A 22,594-nucleotide genomic window follows, 5' to 3' on the forward strand; every position below is an offset into this window, starting at 1 on the left:
CTGGCTGCAGAGCTAGGGTCCCACTTCCGGGGACGGGGGTGGGGTGGGGGGTAGGGGGGTGGATAGGAAGGTGGTGGTAGTGGTGCAAAATCCCCAAGGTTGGGGCGAGGTTGCTAACCTCAAGCCCCAGAGGTGGGAACAACGGGAGCGAGGTCAGGGCCTCCAGCTGTGAAAGGTCACAGGTCAAAACCCACTGACCTCTCCCAGCACGCAGTGACGTCATTGTTGAGGATCTTTGTTCTTAAACAAAAGGCACAGATACGCCCTGACCTTGCCCCCACGCTAACCCTTGACCCTAGGGCTCATCAGCCACTCCGGTATGTCAGCGCCGGTCCAAGCTCTCAGCAAGGGGAGCTCCGCGGGGAAACTGAGTCAGGACTTCACGGTCGGGGAGCCAGACGCAGGTGGCCGGAGATCCGAGCGCGGGGAGCCGGATCTGCTCCGACCGAGCCCAGGCCAGTCGGCCACGTGTGTCCGAACGGCTTGTCACTCAGCACGCAGGGGGCGGGGCCTGGAGGATCGTCCAATCAGGGGCGGCAGGGGCGGGGCCGAGGCGTGGAAGCCCCCGGTGGTTAACCGCCCGCCCGCGCTCAGGGGGCGGTGCCCGGAAGACGAGCCAATCAGACGCAAAGGCTCGGAGCGCCGTCCAATCAGGGGGCAGAGGCCCGGAGCGCCGTCCAATCAGGGCGGGGGAAGGGCGCGCTCCAGCCGCGTGTCCATCGCTCCGCTGCCGCCCCGGCGCCGGTGCGCACCTGCCTCGCGCGGCCGCGGGTGTCCCGTCCTCCTCGGTCTCGGCGGCTCGGGTGGCAGGGACAGCCCGAGCGGGACGCGAGATGGTGAGTGCGCGGGTTCGGGAAGGGGATGCTGGAAACCGGCGGGGACCGGCTGGAGGAGGCGGTCCCGCCCCGGGGTGGGGGGTCGTGACCCGATCTGTGCCCTCGGCTGCGGGTGGGATCGCAGCGCCCTGTCCCCCCCCTCCCCCGGGCCGCGCCGGGTCCTCCCCTGGGTGGGGATCCCAGGGACGGTGGAGGGACCCCAGGGCAGGCGGGCAGGGGCTCCGGGCCCCGGGGGGCGGCGGAGGGGGCCCCTCCCTCCCCCTGACACAGCCCCATCCGTACGTGGTTCAGGACACCTTGTTCCTGCTAGAAAACAAAATCCAGCTGAGTAATGGGCGCTCTTCAGTGATTCATGGGCCGGGCAGCGTGCCATCTCGGGGCAGGAAGGAGCTCGGAGGAGCTGCACAAAATGAAAGACTTTCACGGGCACCAGGAGTGGGAGCAGGAGACTGTGAGACAGAAAGTGGGGCCGGTTGTGACAGGTCCCCTTCCGTCCCGCGGCAGGGGTGGCCGGGGTCTAGCAGCCGCAGGACCTGGGCGCTCCTGACCAGCTCATTCCCGCCGGGCTGGTGTCACATTCCATTTCTGGGAGAGGCCGAAACTGCAGTCAGGCGAATCCTGGGTTTGGTGACAAGGAGCCTGGTACGCAGGAGTCCATTTTGGGTCGGCCGTCTCCGTTTTTGCCATTCCCAGGACTGCTGCTCGGGCCCCAGGCTCCCGGCACCTCCGGTCCGGCAGAAACAGGGCTTTTCCTCAGGAGGAGCAGTGGCGGAAAGGAGGTCTGGCAGGAGCGGCCCCCCTGTGCTCCGGGCTTCCTTTGCTCAGGTGGGCAGTGGCGCGTTCTGCATCCGAGCACCTGCTCCAGCAGAGGTGGCGATGGGGAGACAAAGTCGGGGCCGTGGGGAGGCCGGAGGCCTGGGGGAGTCGGTGACCCCGCGGTGCGGTGAGCAGAGGAGCGGCGGCAAAGGCGTTGCTGGAGAGGACAGCGCCGGCCACCCATGGTGCTGCGTGGGCCTCCCGGAGGGCAGCTCCCAGGCCCACGTGCGGGCCGGAGGAGGGCGAAGCCGGGCTGCGTGGGAGCAGCAGGCGCTGGGTGCCCGTGGGCCCGGGACAAGCAGCCGCGCTAGTCCGGCCGAGGAGCCGGCGCGGATCTGGGGGTCGGGGTGCGGCCCTGGTAGGGACGGGCCACCTCCCTGGGAGTCGTGCCTCGGCCGGGGCCGGGCCCTCTCTGCAGCCTGCTGTTGTCCAGGCCCACGGGCTGCTCGCCTGCTGTGTGCCAGCAGCACAGGCTCTGGGGGGACCCGCAGGCCCCCCGCCCCCGGTGGCAGCCTGGTCCCTGTCCAGCTGCCTCCCGGGCCATCCTGGACTTCAGCAGGTGGAGGTGGAGCGTGACCGACCCCTTCCTCCCCACCCCCTTCCCCTCGAGGTGGAGGGTGGAGGGCGTGAGGTCTGCCCTCCTCCTGCTGACTGTGTGGCTCTGGGGCTTCTCCAGGGAACGTGCCCGGGGCGTGGGGGGCAGGTGTCCCGGTACTGACCCTGTCCCTGTGCACGAGGGTCGGGCGCGTGCGGGGGTCCGCACCTTCATGCCGGGCGAGTGGACTCATGGATGAAAGGATTCCTCCAAATCCTAGTGAGTATTCACGCGGGGACAGCGCTGGGACACTGGGCGATCCTGTCTCCCTCCGGTTAATTGCGGAAGGTCGGACGGAGATCGTGGACGTTCTGTGAACTGAACGTGGTCGGTTCTGACCTATGATTTGCTACCACGATGGTAAAGTCAACAACTAACTGTTTTCTGTAAAGGATAAACATTTCCCGTTTATTTAAACCATCAACATACCCCGAGCCTCCCTCCCTGCTCCCTCGAGCCCGGGGTGGGGGGTGGGGAGTGGGGGGGGCTGGGGACAGCGATTCTGCACCTTGTGCTTCACGCCGTGGGTCAGCGGCTTGGTCCTGGTGCAGGGACGCAGGTGCTGGAGGCAGGTGCTCCCAGGGCTGCGGACAGGCTGCCCCTGGGGCCGGGGGGTCGTGCCCGCCTGCAGCGTGGGGCGATCTGGGGCTGTCCTGGGGCTGCTCCCTCCTGGCTGGTCCTGGCATCAGCCACAGAGTTGGTAGAGTCAGGGGGGATCTGTGCAACCTGGGGCGGTCTGTGAAGGTCAGGCTGAGGGGGCCCCCTGGGCTCAAGCGCCGTGGGAAGGGCTGATGAGCGCGAGCCTCTAAGGGTCAGCACCTAAGTCTGAGGGTTTCCTCCCTGGTGAGAATTGGGGTCCCGGAGGAGGGACCGTTTCCACACTGAGGGGGGGCGGGGTGTGTGGAGCTGCAGAACCGTTCCCCGGGGGCTCAGGGTCCCCTCCCCCTTCCCTGGCAGCAGCCACCCTGGCCAGTGTCAGCGGGGAGAGCTGGCCCCCGTGATGGGACCGGCCTTGACCCCCCACCCTGGGGTTTCTGGTGCTGTGTGGGCGCAGCGGGGGCTGACCTGCGCTGGCTCCCACTTGCTGCTGCTCCCGCGTGTTTCCTGGAGAGGCTCCTGCTGCCCAGTGAGCCCAGCGTGGGTGATACGACTTTTGTCATGTGGCCACATTTGCAGGACTCGGCTCTTTGAATTCTCGTGTGTTAGCATCTACCCGTGTGCTGCCCCCAAGGTGACCCGTGTCCTGCCCCCTCCTGATGGCCGCTGGACACGTGTCCACCACCAGGCGGTGTCACCTGACTGCCCTGTTGAAGATGCCGGTGAATGTCAGCAGTGTCCCTGCGGACGTCATGGCTGCTGTGTGGTTGCTCAGCCCTGGTCTGTGTCGCTGGGCAGGTGCCCTCGACTCGGGTCACCCCGTGAGCTCCTCCCTCCTGGGCCTCATGGGCCCGAGGTCCCAAGTCCATGCTTCGGGGTTGTCAGCATGCTGCGTCGGTCTTGTTTGGTCTCTGGGTGTAAACCTGTATTAATTATTTACACCTGCAGAAAATTGCATATCGTAGATCAAGGGGAAGTTAAAATTTATAGAGAAACGCGGATGTGGTGCGTGAATCTCACGTGGGCTGATGCCTGGCCCTCGGGCACTGCGGGTTATGCAGCTTCATGTCCAGCTGGAGGGCAGGACGCGGGATCTCCTTGGGGTCCCCCGTGGGCTCCTCTGATCCCCACTAGGGCGGAGCATCCTCATGGGTGGGGTTCCGCCTCCTGTGGAAGAGTTTCCAGCGTGTTGTCCCCTGTAGCCTGCGAGTCTGCGTGGATGGACTCTCCACGTGTTTACTACACTTGGCCTTCCCCGTGTCTTCCTGTGTTGATCACCCTTTTGTGCCCTGAGAGAACCCTGCCATGGCTCAGGCGTAAACACACCTGCTGGAACCTCCTCCTTGTGTGTTCTGCTTGTTTCCACGACAGTGAAATAAATCCCCAGGATCGCTTGTTGCCCGTAAAATTGCCAAGGGAAAGGACCCCTGTTCCCCTGTAGACAGCCAGTCCTCCCGGCCCCTGCGTCCAAGCGTCACCCTCTCTGCCCCTGCCCGGGAGCACATGCTGTGCGTAGATCCACTTGCCAGAATCAGGGCAGGGGGAGGTGTCCGTGCTTTCTGCTGTTTTCCATCAGGGCATCTGTCCATCCTTCACTGTTACTGCCAACCGTTCCAATCACTGGTAACTTTAAAATGAAAACTGTTGGTTATTTTACCATCAAAACCAAATTTGTTCCGGAATAGCAGAGAATTGCCATTGTGGAGTGTGAGGTCACAAAACCACAGGCAATTTCTGGAAGGGGGGCAGGAAGGCTCTTTTACAGGGGAAAGGAGGAGCCAGGGTGGCTGTGGAAACACAAAGGTCTTGGAGGAAACGATCAGGTGGAAGCCCAGGGGCTCCTCAGTGGCTGGACGGTGGTGGGCGGTGGAGGGAGGCGGAGGCTGGCTCCCTCCCGCTGGGGCAGTGGAGTCCCAGGGAGAGTAGTGTGGACCTGCAGGGTGCTGGGCGTCCTGCGGGGCCCCCCGGTGAGGGCCAGGGCAGGGCAGGAGGGCCCCCCGCTGGCCTCCCACTCCACCCCAGAGAACTTTGTGTGAAGTTCTTCATTTCCTTCATTGGACCAACGTCTTTCCTTGGAGCATCTCTGAGCGAGAGGCAGGTCTGCGGTACTGGTGGGCTTGTCCCTCAGCGCCAGGAAGGTCCTCTCCTGGTCGTCACGTCTTCTGTTGCAGGGAACGTGCAGAGCCGTGGAAGCCAGGTAAGGCCGCACGTGGGTAACAAGGAAGGACGGGGGGAGAGACTCGCGGGCACCTGCCCTCCCTCCGTGTTCGCCAGGAGCGTGAGATGCAGAGCCCCTGCACGTTAGGTGCATCGTTTCACAAATTCACAGGCAACAAAATACGAGACCGGAGGAACAGAATTCCGGATCGTGTGACGGTTCTAATCCAGGACCCCAGGCGTGAAGGCAGCCAGCGGAAATGTTGACTGGCACCTGTTCCAACCTGGGGGAGGACGTCCTCCCTGTGGGCAGACCCGGAGTCCTGTGTGGCTCCTGGGGGTCCCTGCTCCGGGCGGCAGGAGAGCGGGAGAGGGGATCCTGCAGGAGCTCGGGGAGAGAACGGGGCCAGGGCTTTGGGCGGAGACGGGGCAGGTGAGGACACGGGCTTAGCTGGTGACGTGTTTGCCAAAGTAGCACAACTTCCAACCTGTTTTGAAACTATTTTTCTTGGAAGAAATGTTTGGAACCAAACTCATGTTACCCAGTAAGACAGCCTGTAAGGGTGTGTGCTGAGAGACGGTGAGTTTGGGTGAGTTTGGGTCCAAAGCCAGCGTCGGCTAGTAGCTCGGGTGAGGGAAGACTGGGATCTCAGAGCCCTCTGACACTTGAGAAAAGGCAAGGGAACGATCTCTGTGTCCTGGGATCCCGATGAGCCTGTTCCCGAACGGCCAGGGCCCCTGAAGAGGCTCCTCCTCCCGCTGGGTCTTGCACAGGCAGACGAGGAGCGTGTCTGTTCGGGAAGGAGGGAAGGAGGCGCAGTGAGGAGCAGCCCAGGCCGGGGCCCCACGTCTGAGGAAGCCTGTGGCTCAGGTGTCATCGGCTGCCGCCCCGGGACGTCGTCGCTGTCCCATCTGCACGGGGTGTGCAGGGCCCCCCGGGGTTCGCCGCCAGTCTAGATGCAGCAGGTGCATTCCAGGGCCTCCTCCCGGGAGGGTGGCGACACGGGGGCCCACCCAGCTAGGGAGAGGCCGGAGGTGGCTTTTCAGGGACGAAATGTGCAGGTTGGTGGGTGCGATGCGGTCCCCCTCGGGCCGGGCGCTGTGCACGCCGCTGTCCCCAGCGTGGCTGTTTGCAGTAGAAGCGACCGGTCTTTCCCAGTATTGAAGTTTGTCTCCTTTTGTCCCCTGAGGGTCAGACGAGGCCGGGGCCGTGCATCGGACGCCCTGTGACATCTCGGTGGTGGGCATGTGGGGGTCCCGGGGGGCGGGGGGTGTAGATGTAGAGGGACCTACAGCAGGGCTGTCAGACATGGTCTGTGTGTGTGGGGGGGTGGTGGGGGGGTGGGGGGGCAGTGTGTGTGTCTCTATGGAGCGTGTCAGTTGAGTATCAGCAGTGCCCTGAGAGCTTCCCTCAGCCCGGGGGTTGTGGATGGTTCGCAAAGTGATGGTGTAAACCGGGCCAAATGGAATGGACCTGTCGAATCACCTGGCTGGTGACATGGGTGCTCTGGTCACCCTGAGGGGTGAGAGCTGCTCGCCAGGCGGGCACGATCTCAGAGAATTGCAGCCGCAGGACAGGCCCTGGACTGTCTACACGAAGGCTTCTGCCCCGTGAGAAGACACACAAATGGTGACCACAGTGTCCTCCTGTCCACACAAGAGCTGGGACCCCCGTTTATGTAGACGGCTGGGACCGGGTGCTGGGCACTCTGTGGCCTCGTTAACGTTTCTGCACTAGTATGGTTACTGACCACGGCGGGGGGGGGAAAAAAAGAACACGGCTGAGTTGTTCCGGTGGGTGGGTTCACGCACGTCCCGCGATGAGTGGAGGGAGCTATGGGATCTCTGGGGGGGCAAGATTGTTATTTGGTCCAAAACATACTTCTTCACTGGGCTGAGGAGGACTAGATTGCAATACTCTTTGCCTCTCTCTGGAGCTAGTTGTTGGGTATCTCTTATCAATTTTGTAAAATATCATTTGGGGAAAACATCCCTTTGGACGAAGACAGGTGTCTGCCTGTGGTTTCCTAGGGCAGGGTTTCAGTTTTGTTGGCGGGGGGGGGGGGGGGGGGGGGTAACGTGAGCGTGGGGGCGTGGGGAGGGGCTGACGGAGAGGGAGAGAGAGAATCGTGAGTGAGCTCCGTGCTCAGCACAGATCCTGACCTGGGGCTCGAGCTCATGACCCTGAAGTCATGACCTGAGCTGAAACCAGGAGTTGGGATGGTCAACCCACTGAGCCTCCCAGGCGCCCCTTCTTTTCTTTTTCTTTTTCTATTTTTAAACAAGATTTTATTTATTTATTCATGAGAGATACAGAGAGAGAGGCAGAGACCCAGGCAGAGGGAGAAGCAGGCTCCAAGCAGGGAGCCCCATGCGGGACTTGACCCCGGGACCCCAGGATCGCACCCTGGGCCAAAGGCAGGTACCAAACCACTGAGCCACCCAGGGATCCCCCTGTGTACCCTTTTCAACTTTTATTTATTTCATTTCATCCTTGTCTTTCTCCGTGTGCGTGTGTGTGTGTGTGTGTGTGTAAGTGGTCTCTGAGCCCGTGCACGCCGACTGAGCCAGCCTGGGGCCCCCGCCGTTTTCAGGTTTGAAATAGGAGCCACCCCTAGCCCAGGGACCCTGCGTCCGTGGGAGGCGCTTCCCGCGGGTCGTGTGGGGAGTTGGAGGTGAGCTGTGGGCGGTTCGCAGTCCCGAGGGGTCTCACGCGGCCCCACTTGGGGCCTGTTCCCGGGTGAGACGCCCTGTGTATGGATCCTGAGGTTGAGAACAACCTGCAGGTTTTCTTTGGAGACTTGCTGGCCTGTGAGGGCAAACAGACGAAACAGGTGGATCCTGTGTTCCTGTGAAGGGGCCTGAGGGGGCGCAGAGAAGAGCCTCATCCAGGTGTTACAGCAAAGTAGACCCTGCACGGACTTCCCACCCCAGATGGGCTGTTACGACTCCGGAAATCAGGACGACTGTGCAGCCCTGGGCCTGAATGTCCACGTGTAGTTCTGTTCCTTCCTTTCTTTTCTTTTCTTTTCTTTTTTCTTTTCTTTTCTTTTCTTTTCTTTTCTTTTCTTTTCTTTTTTTCTTTTCTTTTTTCTTTTCTTTCTTTTCTTTTCTTTCTTTTCTTTTCTTTCTTTCTTTTCTTTTCTTTTCTTTTCTTTTCTTTTCTTTCTTTTCTTTCTTTCTTTCCTTTCTTTTTCTTTTTCTTCTTTCTTTTTTTTTTTTTCTTAAGATTTTTTTTATTTATCCATGAGAGACAGAGAGAGGCAGACACAGGCAGACGGAGAAGCAGGCTCCCTACGGGGAGCCCGACTTGGGACTCGATCTCAGGACCCCGGGGTCACGCTCTGGGCCGAGGGCAGACGCGCCACCGCTGAGCCCCCCAGGGATCCCCAGTTCTGTTCCTTCCAAATGAAAGCAAAGCAAGCGGCCGTCTTACCAGCCGGACCAGAGAGACGTGCTGCGTGGTTTCTTTACGTGGAAAGTTTGTTCCTTCGGTGGGAAGGGATGTCAGCGTGTGGGAGTTGGGAAGAGCAGGGTGCCAGGCTTTGGGTTTTGTCACAGGTGGGGCGGCTACAGGGTTGGTGCCCGTGTCATGGGACCAGAAGCCTCTGAGGCTTGTCATCTTCCTTTATGGGCTTGATGCCTTTGCGGCTCTTTACTTACGGGGAACTGATTAATTCCTGGCAGAGCTTTGAGGGATTATCCCGAGTTCATGGGAGGCGCGGGGGGTCCTGCCCATGTCAGCGGGGGACTTCCCCGAGAGGGGGTGGGCGGTGGGTGGTCAGGGCTGGAGCAGGTGAGAGGTGTCCGGGGCCTTTCGCCCCCGTGAGGTATTTTCAGTCCCTTTTGTCCGGTTGTGCAGTGACCTCCCCTCCTGGGAGCATGAAGCTCCCGCGTGACCCTTTGTGAGGAACGAGTGCGGTGAGTGGATCGGGGTGCGGGGCCAGTGGGGACGGCCACCCTGCCCTGGGCCTGGACATCAGGACACGGACCTGCCGCGGTTCACGGGGAGGCCGCGGTGGGAGCCCCCGGGCGGGGGGTGGCCTCCAGCGGGGAGGTCCAGGTCGAGGGGGGCAGGCCAAGCTTCCCCAACTGGCAGGTTCCCCCACGCGGTCGGCCGGGCCGAGGGATGGGGACTGGCCGGGGGCAGGGCGCCGCGCCTGGGGGCCAAGCTGGGGACAGTCTCCCGGCAGATGTGCCTGCTCTCCGCAGCTTAGTGGCAGCTGGAGGCGACGGGCGCCAGGGGCCCTGGTGGCCAGACGGGGAGCGCCGGGGCTGCCTGTGGGGCAGCAGCCGCCTAGGCCGAGGCCGGCACGGCCCCTCCTGGTGCTTGGAAGTGGAGGAAGGAGCCCGGCCCGGCCGGTGGGGGAGGTTCCGCTGGGGCCGAAAGACCCGGGTCCCCGGGAGGCCCGACAGGCCGCAGGCCCGGGGCGCCTGGGCTCTGGGTCCCCCTCGGCGACCGCAGGAGCTACACGGGCTGCTCAGGGTTGCCGAGTCTTCCCAGGCGTTCGCGGCCTGTGTCCCTCCGGGGCCAGGGTCACCCCACGCGGCCGGCAGCGCCGCGCCCCTCCCCGCGGAGCCCGGACGCCGGGGGGCAGCGGGGTGGCGGCCCGGGCTGGGGGCTTCGGGCCGGTCTCTACGGGCAGGGCGTGATCGGCTGCGGCGAGGCGGGAGCAGGCCGGGGCCAGAGGCAGGGGTCGGCCGGCGGGTGGGAAGGGGGGGCCCAGCCGGCAGGAGCCCCGGGGCGGCACGTGGGGCGAGCTCAGAAGCCCTTTGTGCCCTCAGCGCTTTGCCTCCGTCAAGTGCCAAACAGGCTCTTGGGAGGCCCACGAGCCGCCTGGTCGTGTTTGCAGGTCTCCAGGCGCCGGTCACGACGTGTGTCGCGTTCGGGGTTTCAGGGTCAGGACTTCCTGACGAGTCATCCATGAAACAGGTTGGGGCAGGCCGAGATCGACGTTCCCCACAAAGGCCATTGCGACTCTGAAGTACTTGTATTTTATTTTATTTTATTTTATTTATTTATTTTTTAATGATAAATTTATTTTTTATTGGTGTTCAATTTGCCAACATACAGAATAACACCCGGTGCTCACCCCGTCAAGTGCCCCCCTCAGTGCCCGCCACCCAGTCACCCCCACCCCCCGCCCTCCTCCCCTCCCGCCACCCCTAGTTCGTTTCCCAGAGTTAGGAGCCTTCACGTTCTGTCTCCCTTTCTGATATTTCCTGCCCATTTCTTCTCCCTTCCCTTCTCTTCCCTTTCACTATTATTTATATTCCCCAAATGAATGAGAACATATAATGTTTGTCCTTCTCCGATTGACTCATTTCACTTAGCATAATACCCTCCAGTTCCATCCACGTTGAAGCAAATGGTGGGTATTTTATTTTATTTTATTTTAACTTAATTGTACATATATCTCCCTTGGATGCTCAACCTTAACTGAGCCACCTGGACGCCCCTCTATGACTATTTTTTTTAATAGCTCTAACTGAGGTATGGACCACACACCATGATGTTTTATCTGCTTAAAGTATAAAGTTCCGTGGTATTGATCGTATTTACAGAATTGTTCAGCCATCCTCACATTCTCATTTCTAAATATTTTATTAATTCCATAAAGAGAATCTGCATGTAGTGGTAGTCACGTGACATTCTAGTGCATCCCAGCCCTGGCTTCTAGACAATTGATTAGTCTTCCTCTCTTATTGATTTGCTTATTTTGTACATTCTGTAGAAATGACGTCTTACCATGTGTGGTCTTTGTGAAGCCTGTGAATGTTTTCAGGGTTCATTGGTTTTGTGTCCTGGATCAGTACTTCATTCTGCTCATTGCTGAATAATATTCCATTGTATGAATATGCCTAAGAAATGAGTTGTTGGGGATCCCTGGGTGGCTCAGCGGTTTGGTGCCCACCTTTGGCCCAGGCTGTGATCCTGGAGCCCCAGGATCGAGTCCCACGTTGGGCTCCTTGCATGGAGCCTGCTTCTCCTTCTGCCTGTGTCTCTGCCTCTCTCTCTCTCTCTGTCTCTCATGAATAAATGAATAAAATCTTAAAAAAAAAAAAAAGAAAGGAGCTGTTACCCTTCAAAGTGAAACTGTTATTAACTTTGCAGGCAAAAATGGGTTCATTCTGGAATAGGTGAGAATTGCAACTCTGAAAAGCAGGCTACAGTGAAACCACAGAAAAGCCAGAGAGAACTGAGGAGAGGAGGCTCTTTTATAGAGGAAACTGGGGATTGGGGAGGGGCTGTTGCAAACAAGAAGTCCATTGGTGCAGGCTTGGAAGTGTTATTGCGTCTCATTGGCTGAGTTGTGATGGTCTCTCACTGCCTGGGCTGTTGCCATGTGGGAAAATAACCTTCCTCCTGTTGCCCTAGTAGAGTGGTATCCACTTGCAACTGCAAGGTCCTTCTCTTGCTGTTGGGTCTGCAGTTGACTGAGTGGTAGGGTGCGGGAGCCCCACCTGCTGGCCTCCTGACTCCATTCTTCTCTTCTTCTTCTTTTTTTTTTTTTTGGTTTTATTTTAGAGCACAGCTGGGGTAGGAGCAGAGGGAGAGAGAGAGAATCTCCCTGCTGAGCATTGAGCCCAATGCAGGGCTCAGTCTCACAACCCTGAGAGCATGACCTGAGTCAAAATTAAGAGTCAGAAGCCCAGGCTTCTGACTGAGCCACCCAGGCGCCCCTCCTGACTCCATTCCCAACAAGGTTTTCCTATATTAGTTTTTACACATCTCCCTCTGATAAGGATCTTTTCTCAGGCTCCTGGGTGACTCAGATGGTTCAGGTCATAATCTCAGGGTCCTGGGATCAGTCATGTTGGGCTTCTGGCTCAGTGGGGAGTCTGCTTCTCCCTCTTCCTCCCCTTCCCCTCCTGCTTATGCTCTCTCTCTCTGTCTCAAATGAATAAATAAAATCTTTTTTTTAAAGTTTTATTTATTTATTCATGAGACACACAGAGAGAGACAGAGACCCAGGTGAGGGAGGAGCAGGCTCCATGTGGGGAGCCCAATGTGGGACTTGATCCCAGGACTCCAGGATCACACCCTGGGCCGAAGGCAGGCACTAAACCGCTGAGCCACCCAGGCGTCTCTGAATAAATAAAATCTTTAAAAAATTTCTCAAATGCATCACTGATTGATTACAAGTCTTTTTCTTTTTTTTTCTTTTTTTTTTCTTTCTTTCTTTTTTTTTTTTACAAGTTGGTTTTCCATGTTTAGTGGTTTTGTTCCTTGGTGCCAGGAAAGACCTTTCCTGGTTGTGATGTCCCATGTCACAGGGGAGTGCATAGCACTTGGAAACCAGTTAAGGCCATAACTGAGTAACAAGAAAGATTAGAGGGGAGGAGTCTCAGGCATTTCTCATCTTTGGTCCCTATTTATCAAGTTGGTAAGCATTGGAGATTATCTCCTTGATGGATATATAATTTTTAAAACATTTTGATAGGCAACAATTATAAAAGCAAAAGTAACATGAAAATTGCAAATTGTCTGACAGCTCTAAACCAGGACCCTAGGTCTAAAAGTAGCCAATTGAATATTGGCAGTTTTCAGATGTGGGGAAATTTTTTTATTCTGTTGATAAAAACCTGGAGTCATGTATTCCTCCTGGAATGTGCATAAATTAGAAACTGAGTCAGTAGCATATGGGTGTTAGGAAGAACAGGGTGCCAAGGGTTAACAATGGTAATAGTGCTCAGAGGTTCTAGACAAACCTCCATCTTTGGCCATTGGGTTTTCTCCCAGGTAAAAACAGACCATTACAGGGAGTAGTGCAGGGGATGGTGAGCCTCTGAGGCTTGTAATTTTCTATTATGAGCTTGATACCATTAAGAGCTTCTTTATTTATAGGATATTGATTGATTCTGGGGAGACACGTTGAGAGATCTATTTTATTTTTATTTTTATTTTTTAATATTGTATTTATTTATTCATAAGAGATACAGAAAGAGAGAGAGACAGAGACACAGGCAGAGGGAGAAGCAGGCTCCATGCAAGGAGCCCGACGCAGGATTTGATCCCAGGGCTCCAGGATCACGCCCTGGGCTGAAGGCAGGTGCCAAACCACTGAGCCACCCAGGGACCCCTGAGAGATCTATTTTAATCGTGATGGGAGGCACAGTGTGAATTTCGCCAACATCAGTTGAAGATTTTGCCCAGAAAGAGGATGGTAGGTGATCTCATGAAGACAAATGATCAATGTCCCTAGATTCCACTATAGTGTGTCAGAGATGGGGCAGATGAAAGATGTGGAAGGGTCATTTATTTCCTTTGGTTGTCTATTTTGACCACTGTTGTCCCCCTTTTTAGGGATTAGAATTATTTAGAATTAGAATTATTTCCCCTTTTTAGGGCAAAGACACCTTTTTAAAAAGTGTCCGCCCAATTAAATGACTACCGGCATAGGAACTAAGTAGAAAATGGTGTAGCTCTCAAAGGATCTAGACAAAAGGGAGTGAGTTCAGAGACAGGAACCTGTTGAGGTTCGTTAGAGATCCCTGCTCTTTGTATTGTAGACCTCCTAGGTTGGGGCTGTTTGCCTGTCAGCAAGGACACGGAGTGAGTCATTCCCAGGGTGGGGAGTGGTTTCTTCAAGCTGATTACAGGGGAAGACTGGGAAGGATCCCTGTGGTTCCCTGGAGCACCATCATTGGGAATGAGGAGGATGTTGGAAAGGCTGGCTGCAGGGATGCAGCTGTGGGAGCACTTAGGTTGGTAGTAATCTTTTTTTCTAATGTCCTGATCCTCTGCAAAAATTCGAGAAACTAGTCAGGCTTTGTTTTTGTTTAGGAACCTCCATTTGCTAGAATTGAAAATTAAGAATTTTAGTGGTCTTGGGGCTCCTGGTTGGCTCAGTCAGTAGAGTGTGCAATTCTTGATATCAGGTTCGTGAGTTCAAGCCCCATGTGGGGTGTGGAGTCTACTTTTTAAAATAAAATTAGGGATCCCTGGGTGGCGCAGCGGATTGGCGCCTGCCTTTGGCCCAGGGCGCGATCCTGGAGACCCGGGATCGAGTCCCACATCGGGCTCCCGGTGCATGGAGCCTGCTTCTCCCTCTGCCTGTGTCTCTGCCTCTCTCTCTCTCTCTGTGACTATCATAAAAAAAAAAAAAATTAAAATAAAATTAGTTGGGGATCCCTGGGTGGCTCAGTGGCTTAGTGCCTGCTTTTGGTGCTAAAAATATTAAACATAATATTTTTATTATTTAAAAATAAATAAAATTAATTAAAAAATTAACAGTCTTTTAGGTGACTCATTTAGGATATGTATGAGTGCTTTGGCAAATAAAATCTGCAGTGGACATATTTTCACATTCTGTCCTGGTCCTTTTAACTAAAAGAAAAAGATACTGGTTCTGCTCTTTAATAAACATAGACTTAAATGTTACCTAGGTGGATTCCATGTCTACAGGAAGACCAGAATTTTCTTTATTTTTAAAGATTTTATTTATTCATGAGAGACACACAGAGAGAGGCAGAGACACAGGCAGAGGGAGAAGCAGGCTTCCCGTGGGGAGCTCAGTGTGGGACTTGATCCCAGAACCCTGGGATCATGACCTGAGCCAAAGGCAGACACTTAACCACTGAGCCCAACCAGAATTTTCTTTAAAGGCAATTTGGAGTTGATTGTAATTGTCATGTAAAGACTGATCATCATAACCTAAAAAATAAATCTACTAGTTATTATACTAGCAAAAATGGGTTTATTTGGTAATAGTGAAGATTTGCAATTCTGTATGTAAAACCACAGGCAAGTCTGGAGAACAAAGGGCGGACCTCTTATAAAGGAGGAGAGAGGATATTGGGATGGGCTGTTCCTAACAAGACATCCACTGGAGCAAACTGGGGCTTCCATGTATAGTGTTTTCTCATAGGGTGGGCTGTGACTGTCTCCCATTGGCTAGCCTGTGACTGTCATTGGTTGAGCTGTGACTATCTTATTGGCTGGGCTGTTGCCAGGGAGGGAGGAACCTTCCTTTCTCCTGCTGGGGCAGTATGTGTCCAAGGTTGTCTCTTACTAATGAGTGTGGTACAGGATGAGTGGTACTGGTGGGAGCTCCAGGTCTGGCCCCCGGATTCCATTTTAGTTGTGTCTCTTTTATTTATTTTCAGAGGGTTGGTGGGCTTTGGGCGGTTGTCATTTGTTGGCTGTTATCAGTCACGCTGCTTAGAGGTGTGAATTAGTTGTTTGTGCTCATCTTCACTGTCTTGGGTAGACTGATACCAGGGGTGGAATTGTTGTATTGTGTGGTAACAGTACGTTCATCATTTCGAGGATGCGCCGGGCTCTTCCAAAGTGGCCGCACCATTTTACATCCCCAGCAGCAGAAGTGCACGAGAGTTCCCCCTTCCCTCACGTCCTCACCAGCACTTACTTGTCCAGCTTTATAGCCATTGCAGTGGGTCTGGAGGGGTATCTGCTTGTGGTTTGATGTGCATTTCCCTGATGACTAATATCTAGTGTCTTTTCCTGAAACTATTGGCCACTTCATATCTTCCTTGCAAGAGTGCTCATATTCTTTGCCCATTATTTCATCACATTCTTTTTCTTCATATCATGTGTTTAATTTTTCTTCATTGTCATATGAATTTTTAAGGCATATTTAAAATACAGGACTTATCAGATGTGTGATAAGCAAACCCCACTTAAAACCATGATTGAAGTAGAATTTGCCTTCCTATTAGGTGATATGGTTTGGATTTTTTTTTTCCATTAGGTATTGAGACACAGTTTTTGTTTAAACAATGTCTGTTTTTTTTTTTTTTTTTTGAAAAAAAATTTACTCTATTTCACGAGTGTGGGGTCATACCTTGTTGCTCTGAAGTTATGAATTAGCCTTATTTTCTTTCTCTTAAGGTCACAGTGACTCTGTTACCATCAATCCCCCAGGGGCTCTTCTTTCTGGTGTCTTTCTCCTTGAATTCTGGGCACTAGGGTGTATACTGGAGAGGCCCTGCTGATTTCCAAGTTTCTTCAAGAACCAGAACTCCTGTTACACACCAGGAGTGTCAGCCCCCCTGGCCCTCCCTGGGTCCATGCCCAGAGTCCACCTAATCCAGGGAAAGGGTCGTGTCTGCCTGTGTTGGAATAGAGGGACTGCACCAGGCTCCTTGACCTTGTTGCCTTCCAGGGTGAGAGCAGCACTGGAATCCGTGTCCATGGTATCCTCACATTGGTTCTAGTTCTTGGAGCTGATAAGGCAGTAATCATCTTTGAGCAAGTCGAAGATGTATCTTCCGATTTCTGTGTTGTCTGAATGATGATTTCATTTTTCGTTCTTACTATACTGGTCTGCTCAGATCTGCTCTGTCTTAGTAAAAATAATATTTGGGTGTGTGTACGCCTGTATCGGCTGCTGTCATCACCCTCTGCTTCGCGTTCCTAGCCTGTCCCATCACTGAGTGCACTGCAGTGGATCCCCTTGTGTGTTGTCACTTCCCACACACGTGTGACTCGGGTCCTAGGAATGGAGTACAGTTCCCTGGCTGTCACCCCCCACCCAATCATCCCACACACATGGGTGAGGATGGAGCATTACTGCAATTGAATCTGTGGTATGTTTCAGGACTCGGTGGTCTTTGAGGATGTGGCCGTGTACTTCACCCCAGAAGAGTGGGCTTTGCTGGATCGTGGTCAGAGGAGGCTTTACAGAGATGTGATGCTGGAGACCTGCAGGAACCTGGCTGCAGTGGGTAAGGATGGCTCCATCCCTTCACTGGTCTTTTAGGATAAAATGTTTCTTTTTTTTTTTTTAAATATATATTTTTTTAATTTTTATTTTATTTATGATAGTCACAGAGAGAGAGAGAGAGGCAGAGACACAGGCAGAGGGAGAAGCAGGCTCCATGCAGGGAGCCCGATGTAGGACTTGATCCTGGGACTCCAGGATCATGCCCTGGGCTGAAGTCAGGTGCTAAACCGCCAAGCCACCCAGGTGTCCCTAGGATAAAATGTTTCTTATAAGTGTCCAGTATTATTGGGGCCAAGGAATGGGAATACATTGGGGAAGAGACAGACATGGTCCAAGCCTTCATGGAACCTACCTCAAGTCACATACCTTTTCTGTGAAAACAGTTTCATGTAATACATTTTTTTAAAGATTTTATCTATTTATTCATGAGAGAGAGAGAGACAGAGAGAGAGAGAGGGAGAGACACAGACAGAGGGAGAAGCAGGCGCCATGCAGGGAGCCTGATGCGGGACTCGATCCAGGACTCCAGGATCATGCCCTGGGCCGAAGGCAGGAGCCAAACCGCTGAGCCACCCAGGGATCCCTCATGTAATAAATTGACTATTGCTCTGGATCAAAGTCAGACTGTCTAATTTTATCAGTGTGAGAATGGTCTCTGGTGTTGCTCTGGGGCAGTGAGTACTTCTTTGTGGAGGATACACTGAGATTAATACACATTTCTCATGGCAGTCATGCTGCAGTTAGCCTTGCACTTCATCATCTTCAGTGACCTTGAAGACCAAATTAACGGTCCATTTCCATATTGCTTGTTGCCCTTCAAATCCTCCCTCATGCTGAGCTGTTCTCCAGGGCAGGGCAGGAGACACACACACCATCTGACCTCCCGACGGCAGCTGAGGCAGCGCAGGCAGGCTTCACCGAGGGCCTCTGTGCCTTCAGGACAGTCCAGGAACCCTCGATTGGACCAGGTTCTGGAGAAGGGAATGGCATTTGGATATGAGCATTAGAAACATGACTCAGTCCTTGTTGGAGAAGAGTGATGTCTGTCATTCACCTGGCTTCCCTGTTCGAACTTTCTTCTACCCTTGCCCATGTGGCAAGCCTTTTTGTATTCCTCTTAGAGGTGGCATGTGGATGTATGGATCTTGCCCAGTTCCTTCCTACTTTGCTTTTCTGATAATACTTCTCTCCACATTAGTCTCCGTATATTTTGAAGTATTTTTTAGCAGATGGGCTGCTTTTTCATATATTTCTCCTCTTATTGCCAAAGTCCCAAATCACTAGGGTCCTCAGAATTTTTCTTTGGTCACATGTTCATTCTTCCTGATGAACTTCATTTACATTTGGGATCAGTATGTGAATGGAAAGCCACATAGGGTCTATTTTCTTACCTTTAAACATCAGACCATTCCCAAGAAATTCAATTAATGGTACCAATTTTTGCAGATTGTTGCACTCAAGTTAAACCTTGTGGATCAAGAACTCAGCTGAATATTTTGGAGAGTGAACTATCCAGTGAAGAGAAAATAGTAAGATTTACAAGAAATGATTCCTGGGCTCTTTTTGGAGAAAACCGAGTGTTTCATAATATTGGAGATCAGTTCCAATCCCAGGAGAGGTGTCTGAGGTGAGTGCCTCTCCCATAGGAGAAAGGGGGATCTTGGCAAATTGTTAGACTAACTTGAAATTAAAAAATGTAAACCTAGCGCTCAACATTTTTGTAGTCGGAATTACACAATACAAGATCTATATAAATGTGATGTACATATTGATCATTAGAAATATAATTCATTTCATAACATTTATCAGCAAAACCCACATGTCAGCAGTGCTGACAGTCACAGTTATTATTGGGCCCTTATTTTGAGCATTTAGCTTCTTCTACATTGTAGCAGTGTAGATGGTGCCACAAACATGTCCGTTCCTTGGAATTGGTCATTAGGTAGCCAAATAATCATTAGTAAACATCAGTAGATCTTTAATTAAGAGATTGGTTATAATCATTTTTGCCTAACAGTGTGCCTTCCTGTTTTGAACAGAAGTCATTTGCTGGAGCGTGTCTGTGAGAGCAATGAAGGTAATCAAGGTGGAGACACCGTAAACCAGATTACAGGTCTTACTGTGCACGAAGATTGTCCTGCTGGAGAGAAATCCTGTGAATGTGCTAAGTGTAGAGAAGTCTTCAGAGATGGTTCTTTCCTTGAGAACCCACAAATATTTCACCCTGGATACAAGCTTAATCCCTGTGAGGAATGTGGGCCAGCCTGTAGCGGCGTCTTGAGCCTCAGCACTCAGGTGGATGCAGATCTTGTGAGGAAACCTTATGAACATCAGGACATTGGGAGAGCACCTAAGAGATACTCAAATAGTCTGGGTAGTCAAAAATCTTTAGAGTGCGGGAAATGTGGAAAAACTTTCACTTGCACGTCAACCTTTCAGGGTCATGTGCAAGGTCACTGTGAACAGAGAGTCCATGTGTGTGATGTGTGTGGGAAAACCTTTATGTATCAGTCCTATCTTACACGTCACATGAGAACCCACACTGGGGAGAGACCCTATGAATGTGTAGAGTGTGGGAAAGCCTACAGTTGCCTCTCATATTTTCGAGAACATGTGAAAACACACAGTGGAGAGAAACTCTATGAATGTAAGCAGTGTGGGAAGACGTTCAAATATCCTGCGTCCCTGCAAGGACATATGATGACGCATACTGGAGAGAGACCTTATCTGTGTCAACAATGTGGGAAAGCCTTCAGTTGTCCCAAATACTTCAGAAGACATGTGAGAACACACAGTGGAGTGAAACCCTATGAATGTACGTTATGTGGGAAAGCCTACAGTTGTTCCTTATCCCTTCGGGAACATGTGGGAACGCACAGTGAAGAGAGACCCTATGAATGTAAGCAGTGTGGGAAGGCTTTCAGACATCCTCGATATTTTCAAAGACATGTGAGAATGCACACTGGAGTGAAACCCTATGAGTGTAAGGAGTGTGGGAAAGCCTATAGTAGTTCCACATCACTTCAGGAACACGTGAGGACACACACGGGGGAGAGGCCCTTTGAGTGTCAGCAGTGTGGGAAAGCCTTCACTCGTCATTCCTCCCTTCAAGGACACGTGAGAGCACACAGTTTGGAGAAACGTTACGAATGTACACAGTGTGGGAAAGCCTTCCGTTGGTCCTCATCCTTACAAAAACATGTGAGAACGCACAGTGAGGAGAAACCCTATGAATGTCAGCAGTGTGGCAAAGCCTTCTGGTATCCAGCCAACTTGAGAGCACATGTGAAGACGCACACTGAGGACAGACCCTATGAATGTCCGCACTGTGGAAAAGCCTTCAGTTGTCACTCCTCCCTTCAAGTACATGTGAGAAAACACAGTGGGGTGAAACCATATGAATGTAAGGAGTGTGGGAAAGCCTTCTGGTATCCTGTAAACCTGCGAGCCCACGTGAGGACTCACACTGGGGAGAGACCCTATGAATGTCAGCAGTGTGGAAAAGCCTACAGGTGTCCTGCAAACCTGCGGGTACATGTGAGGACTCACACTGGGGAGCGACCCTATGAATGTCAGCAGTGTGGGAAGGCCTTCAGGTATCCTGCAAACCTGCGAGCGCATGTGAGGACTCACACTGGGGAGAGACCCTATGAATGTCAGCAGTGTGGAAAGGCCTTCCGGTATCCCACAAACCTGCGAGCACACGTGAGGACTCACACTGGGGAGAAACTCTGAATATGAGGACAGTGGGAAAGCCTTCATTCTTCCTTAAAATCTGTAAATCCAATCAGACACACTGGCAGGAAACCTTATGAATGTAAGCAATGTTGGAAAACCTTCAGATATAGCACCTCAATTATTTTGTATATAAAAACTCAGGGCTGGACAGCAAATCTGTATTTGTTATAAATATGGTTGTGCCTTATAAGTGCCTCGTCCATAACAAGGATCTCTACTGTATTTATTTCCACTGCATGTTTCTGATGAGAACACTGAGATAAAATATTCCCTTACCTGCCTTTTGTATGAAATATATTTTGTTATCTCACACATGAAAAAAAAATCTATGATTCTGTAAAACTTGTTTCTTTTCTATTACAATGTCTTTTGGACCCAGGAGTGATAAGTGATTTGTATACATATCTTGTCTTCTGTTGTGGATACTGGAATTTCCGACTCCATATCTACTTTTCATTTCAATCTTTATTATTGAAAGATGTATTTTCACATTTGCTCATCGCTGCTGTATACCACACCTGTGTTCCTTACAGAAATTAGTAAATGTGCAGGATGTTGTAAGAGGACAGTCTACTCTAATTATGTTCATATTTTGATTTCTGCTGATCACCCTTCACCTTGGTTGTTCATCAGTCAGGATGAGTTAAGAAGAGAAACCATGTGGCGTGAAGATGAAAGCTAGCATCTGGTTGGTTCTCCTGGATTTCATTGTGAGCATGGTGAGGCAGGAGACCCTATGTTGCAGAGTCGTCCTCTGTGTGGTTCTGATATTAAGGCCCTGAGGAGAGAAACCTCGTGAAAGAGCCATGGTTTTCCATTCTTCTATGCCAGCAGGAGACAGAACTGCATGGGGACCCAAATGGGCCTGGGTCATGGCATGTTTTCCTGACTTCTGGTCTGTCATCTGGAACAGCCATCAACCTAACATATGTTCGATGGTTCTCTTAGGTAGCATATTCCAGAGACTTCTCCATGAGCTCTCCCGGGATGGACTGTCTTGGTTATCAGGCCCACACAGATCCTTGTGTTGCCTTGTGGCTCTTCATGTCCACGAGGCCACCTCTTCAGCCTGTTAGGTGTAGGGATCCCTCTCATCCTGGCACCCCTTCATCTCCCATGCTTTTCCTAATACATGGTTTCTGTGGTAAACATCTTGTCCCTCTCAGGATAGATCTGTGTCCTGCCACCCTGCTGACAGATTTAATGCTGCACCCACAGATACAGGAAACCTCCTTCCCTCTTTGCACTGTAGAGAGGCTGCACTGACCCCGTATTTCTTCCTTTTGGATGTTTCCATGATTGGATAAGCACTTGTGAGTGTATTTGGCAGCTTGTGGGAACTTTCCCGTATGGCTGACTAGCTGACTTCTATGTAAAAGATAAGCCCTGTATGCTTAGTTTTTTTCTGTTGTTACATGTGGTTTCTCAGTGTTTAATTTTTTCATTCCTAATATGTGATTCAAAACAGTGGGATTTTTTTGGTGTGTGTGTGTGTGAGATGTAATTCTCCATATTACTTCTTAGAAAGCCTATTACCTGGGTTTTCAAATCTGTTACACCCTTCTAAGGGCCATCTCTTATGATTCGTTACCTGAGAAGGTATGTTAAAATGTTATGCAAGAGGAGTAATTAATTTTTGTAATTGTATTATTTTTTCCATATATATTCTGAATAGTACTAAATGCTGTTAATCTTAAAAATATGGCTGATGGTTCCTTTACCAGGAAAAACCAGGGTTTATCTGTTAATAGCAGTGAATTAAAATTTAGTACAGAAATGCTACAATAAAAATAGCAGCATGTCTCGAAGACAGAGGAGAGTACTGGTCTTTAATAGAAGAAAGGGGGAGTTGGGAGGGGCTGTTATAACAAATAGCCCACTGTAGTGAAGTGGGAGTTCAAGTGTAGTGTCCTTTCATTGCCTGAGCTGTGACAGTGTCATTGGCTAGGCTGTTACTGTCGGAGAAAAACTCACTTCCTCCTGGTGGATGGTAAAGCACTAGCTAAAGAAGCATTGAATTATAAGGTGTCTCTTCTTTCTTCTTCTTATTTTTTTTTAAAGATTTTATTTATTTATTCATGAGAGACACAGAGAGAGAGGCAGAGACACAGGCAGAGGGAGAAGTAGGCTCCATGCAGGGAGCCCGATGTAGGACTTGATCCTGG

The 22,594-nt window shown here is 52.1% G+C and overlaps 1 protein-coding gene across 7 annotated transcripts; it reads left to right on the plus strand.

Moving 5' to 3' along the window:
* The first annotated feature begins 304 nt into the window (after positions 1-304).
* Positions 305-22,237, plus strand: LOC112935554 (uncharacterized). 7 transcript variants are annotated; one of them, XM_072721867.1, is made up of 5 exons: positions 305-836; positions 1,147-1,661; positions 16,566-16,692; positions 18,138-18,318; positions 18,731-22,237. In XM_072721867.1, the coding sequence occupies exons 1-5, from the start codon at positions 320-322 to the stop codon at positions 20,424-20,426; spliced, it is 3,036 nt and encodes a 1,011-aa protein (XP_072577968.1). In that variant the 5' UTR covers positions 305-319; the 3' UTR covers positions 20,427-22,237. The 7 variants fall into 7 exon arrangements, with proteins under 7 accessions (XP_072577968.1, XP_025875092.2, XP_025875091.2 ...); XM_026019306.2 differs by having other exon boundaries at positions 686-836; positions 1,128-1,661; XM_072721868.1 differs by having other exon boundaries at positions 724-836; positions 1,530-1,661.
* The last annotated feature ends 357 nt before the right edge of the window (positions 22,238-22,594 follow it).

Source organism: Vulpes vulpes, chromosome 9, assembly GCF_048418805.1.
Source record: "Vulpes vulpes isolate BD-2025 chromosome 9, VulVul3, whole genome shotgun sequence".
Classification (NCBI taxonomy): Eukaryota; Metazoa; Chordata; class Mammalia; order Carnivora; family Canidae; genus Vulpes; species Vulpes vulpes.

What these genes read in the sequence shown, in the direction of transcription:
- LOC112935554 (XM_072721867.1), top strand. Translation starts at nt 320, where the DNA reads ATGTCAGCGCCGGTCCAAGCTCTCAGCAAGGGGAGCTCCGCGGGGAAA. An exon ending in TCCGGGCTTCCTTTGCTCAG is followed by an intron (nt 1,662 to 16,565) that starts GTGGGCAGTGGC and finishes GGTATGTTTCAG; the next exon opens with GACTCGGTGGTCTTTGAGGA. An exon ending in CAGGAACCTGGCTGCAGTGG is followed by an intron (nt 16,693 to 18,137) that starts GTAAGGATGGCT and finishes CAATTTTTGCAG; the next exon opens with ATTGTTGCACTCAAGTTAAA.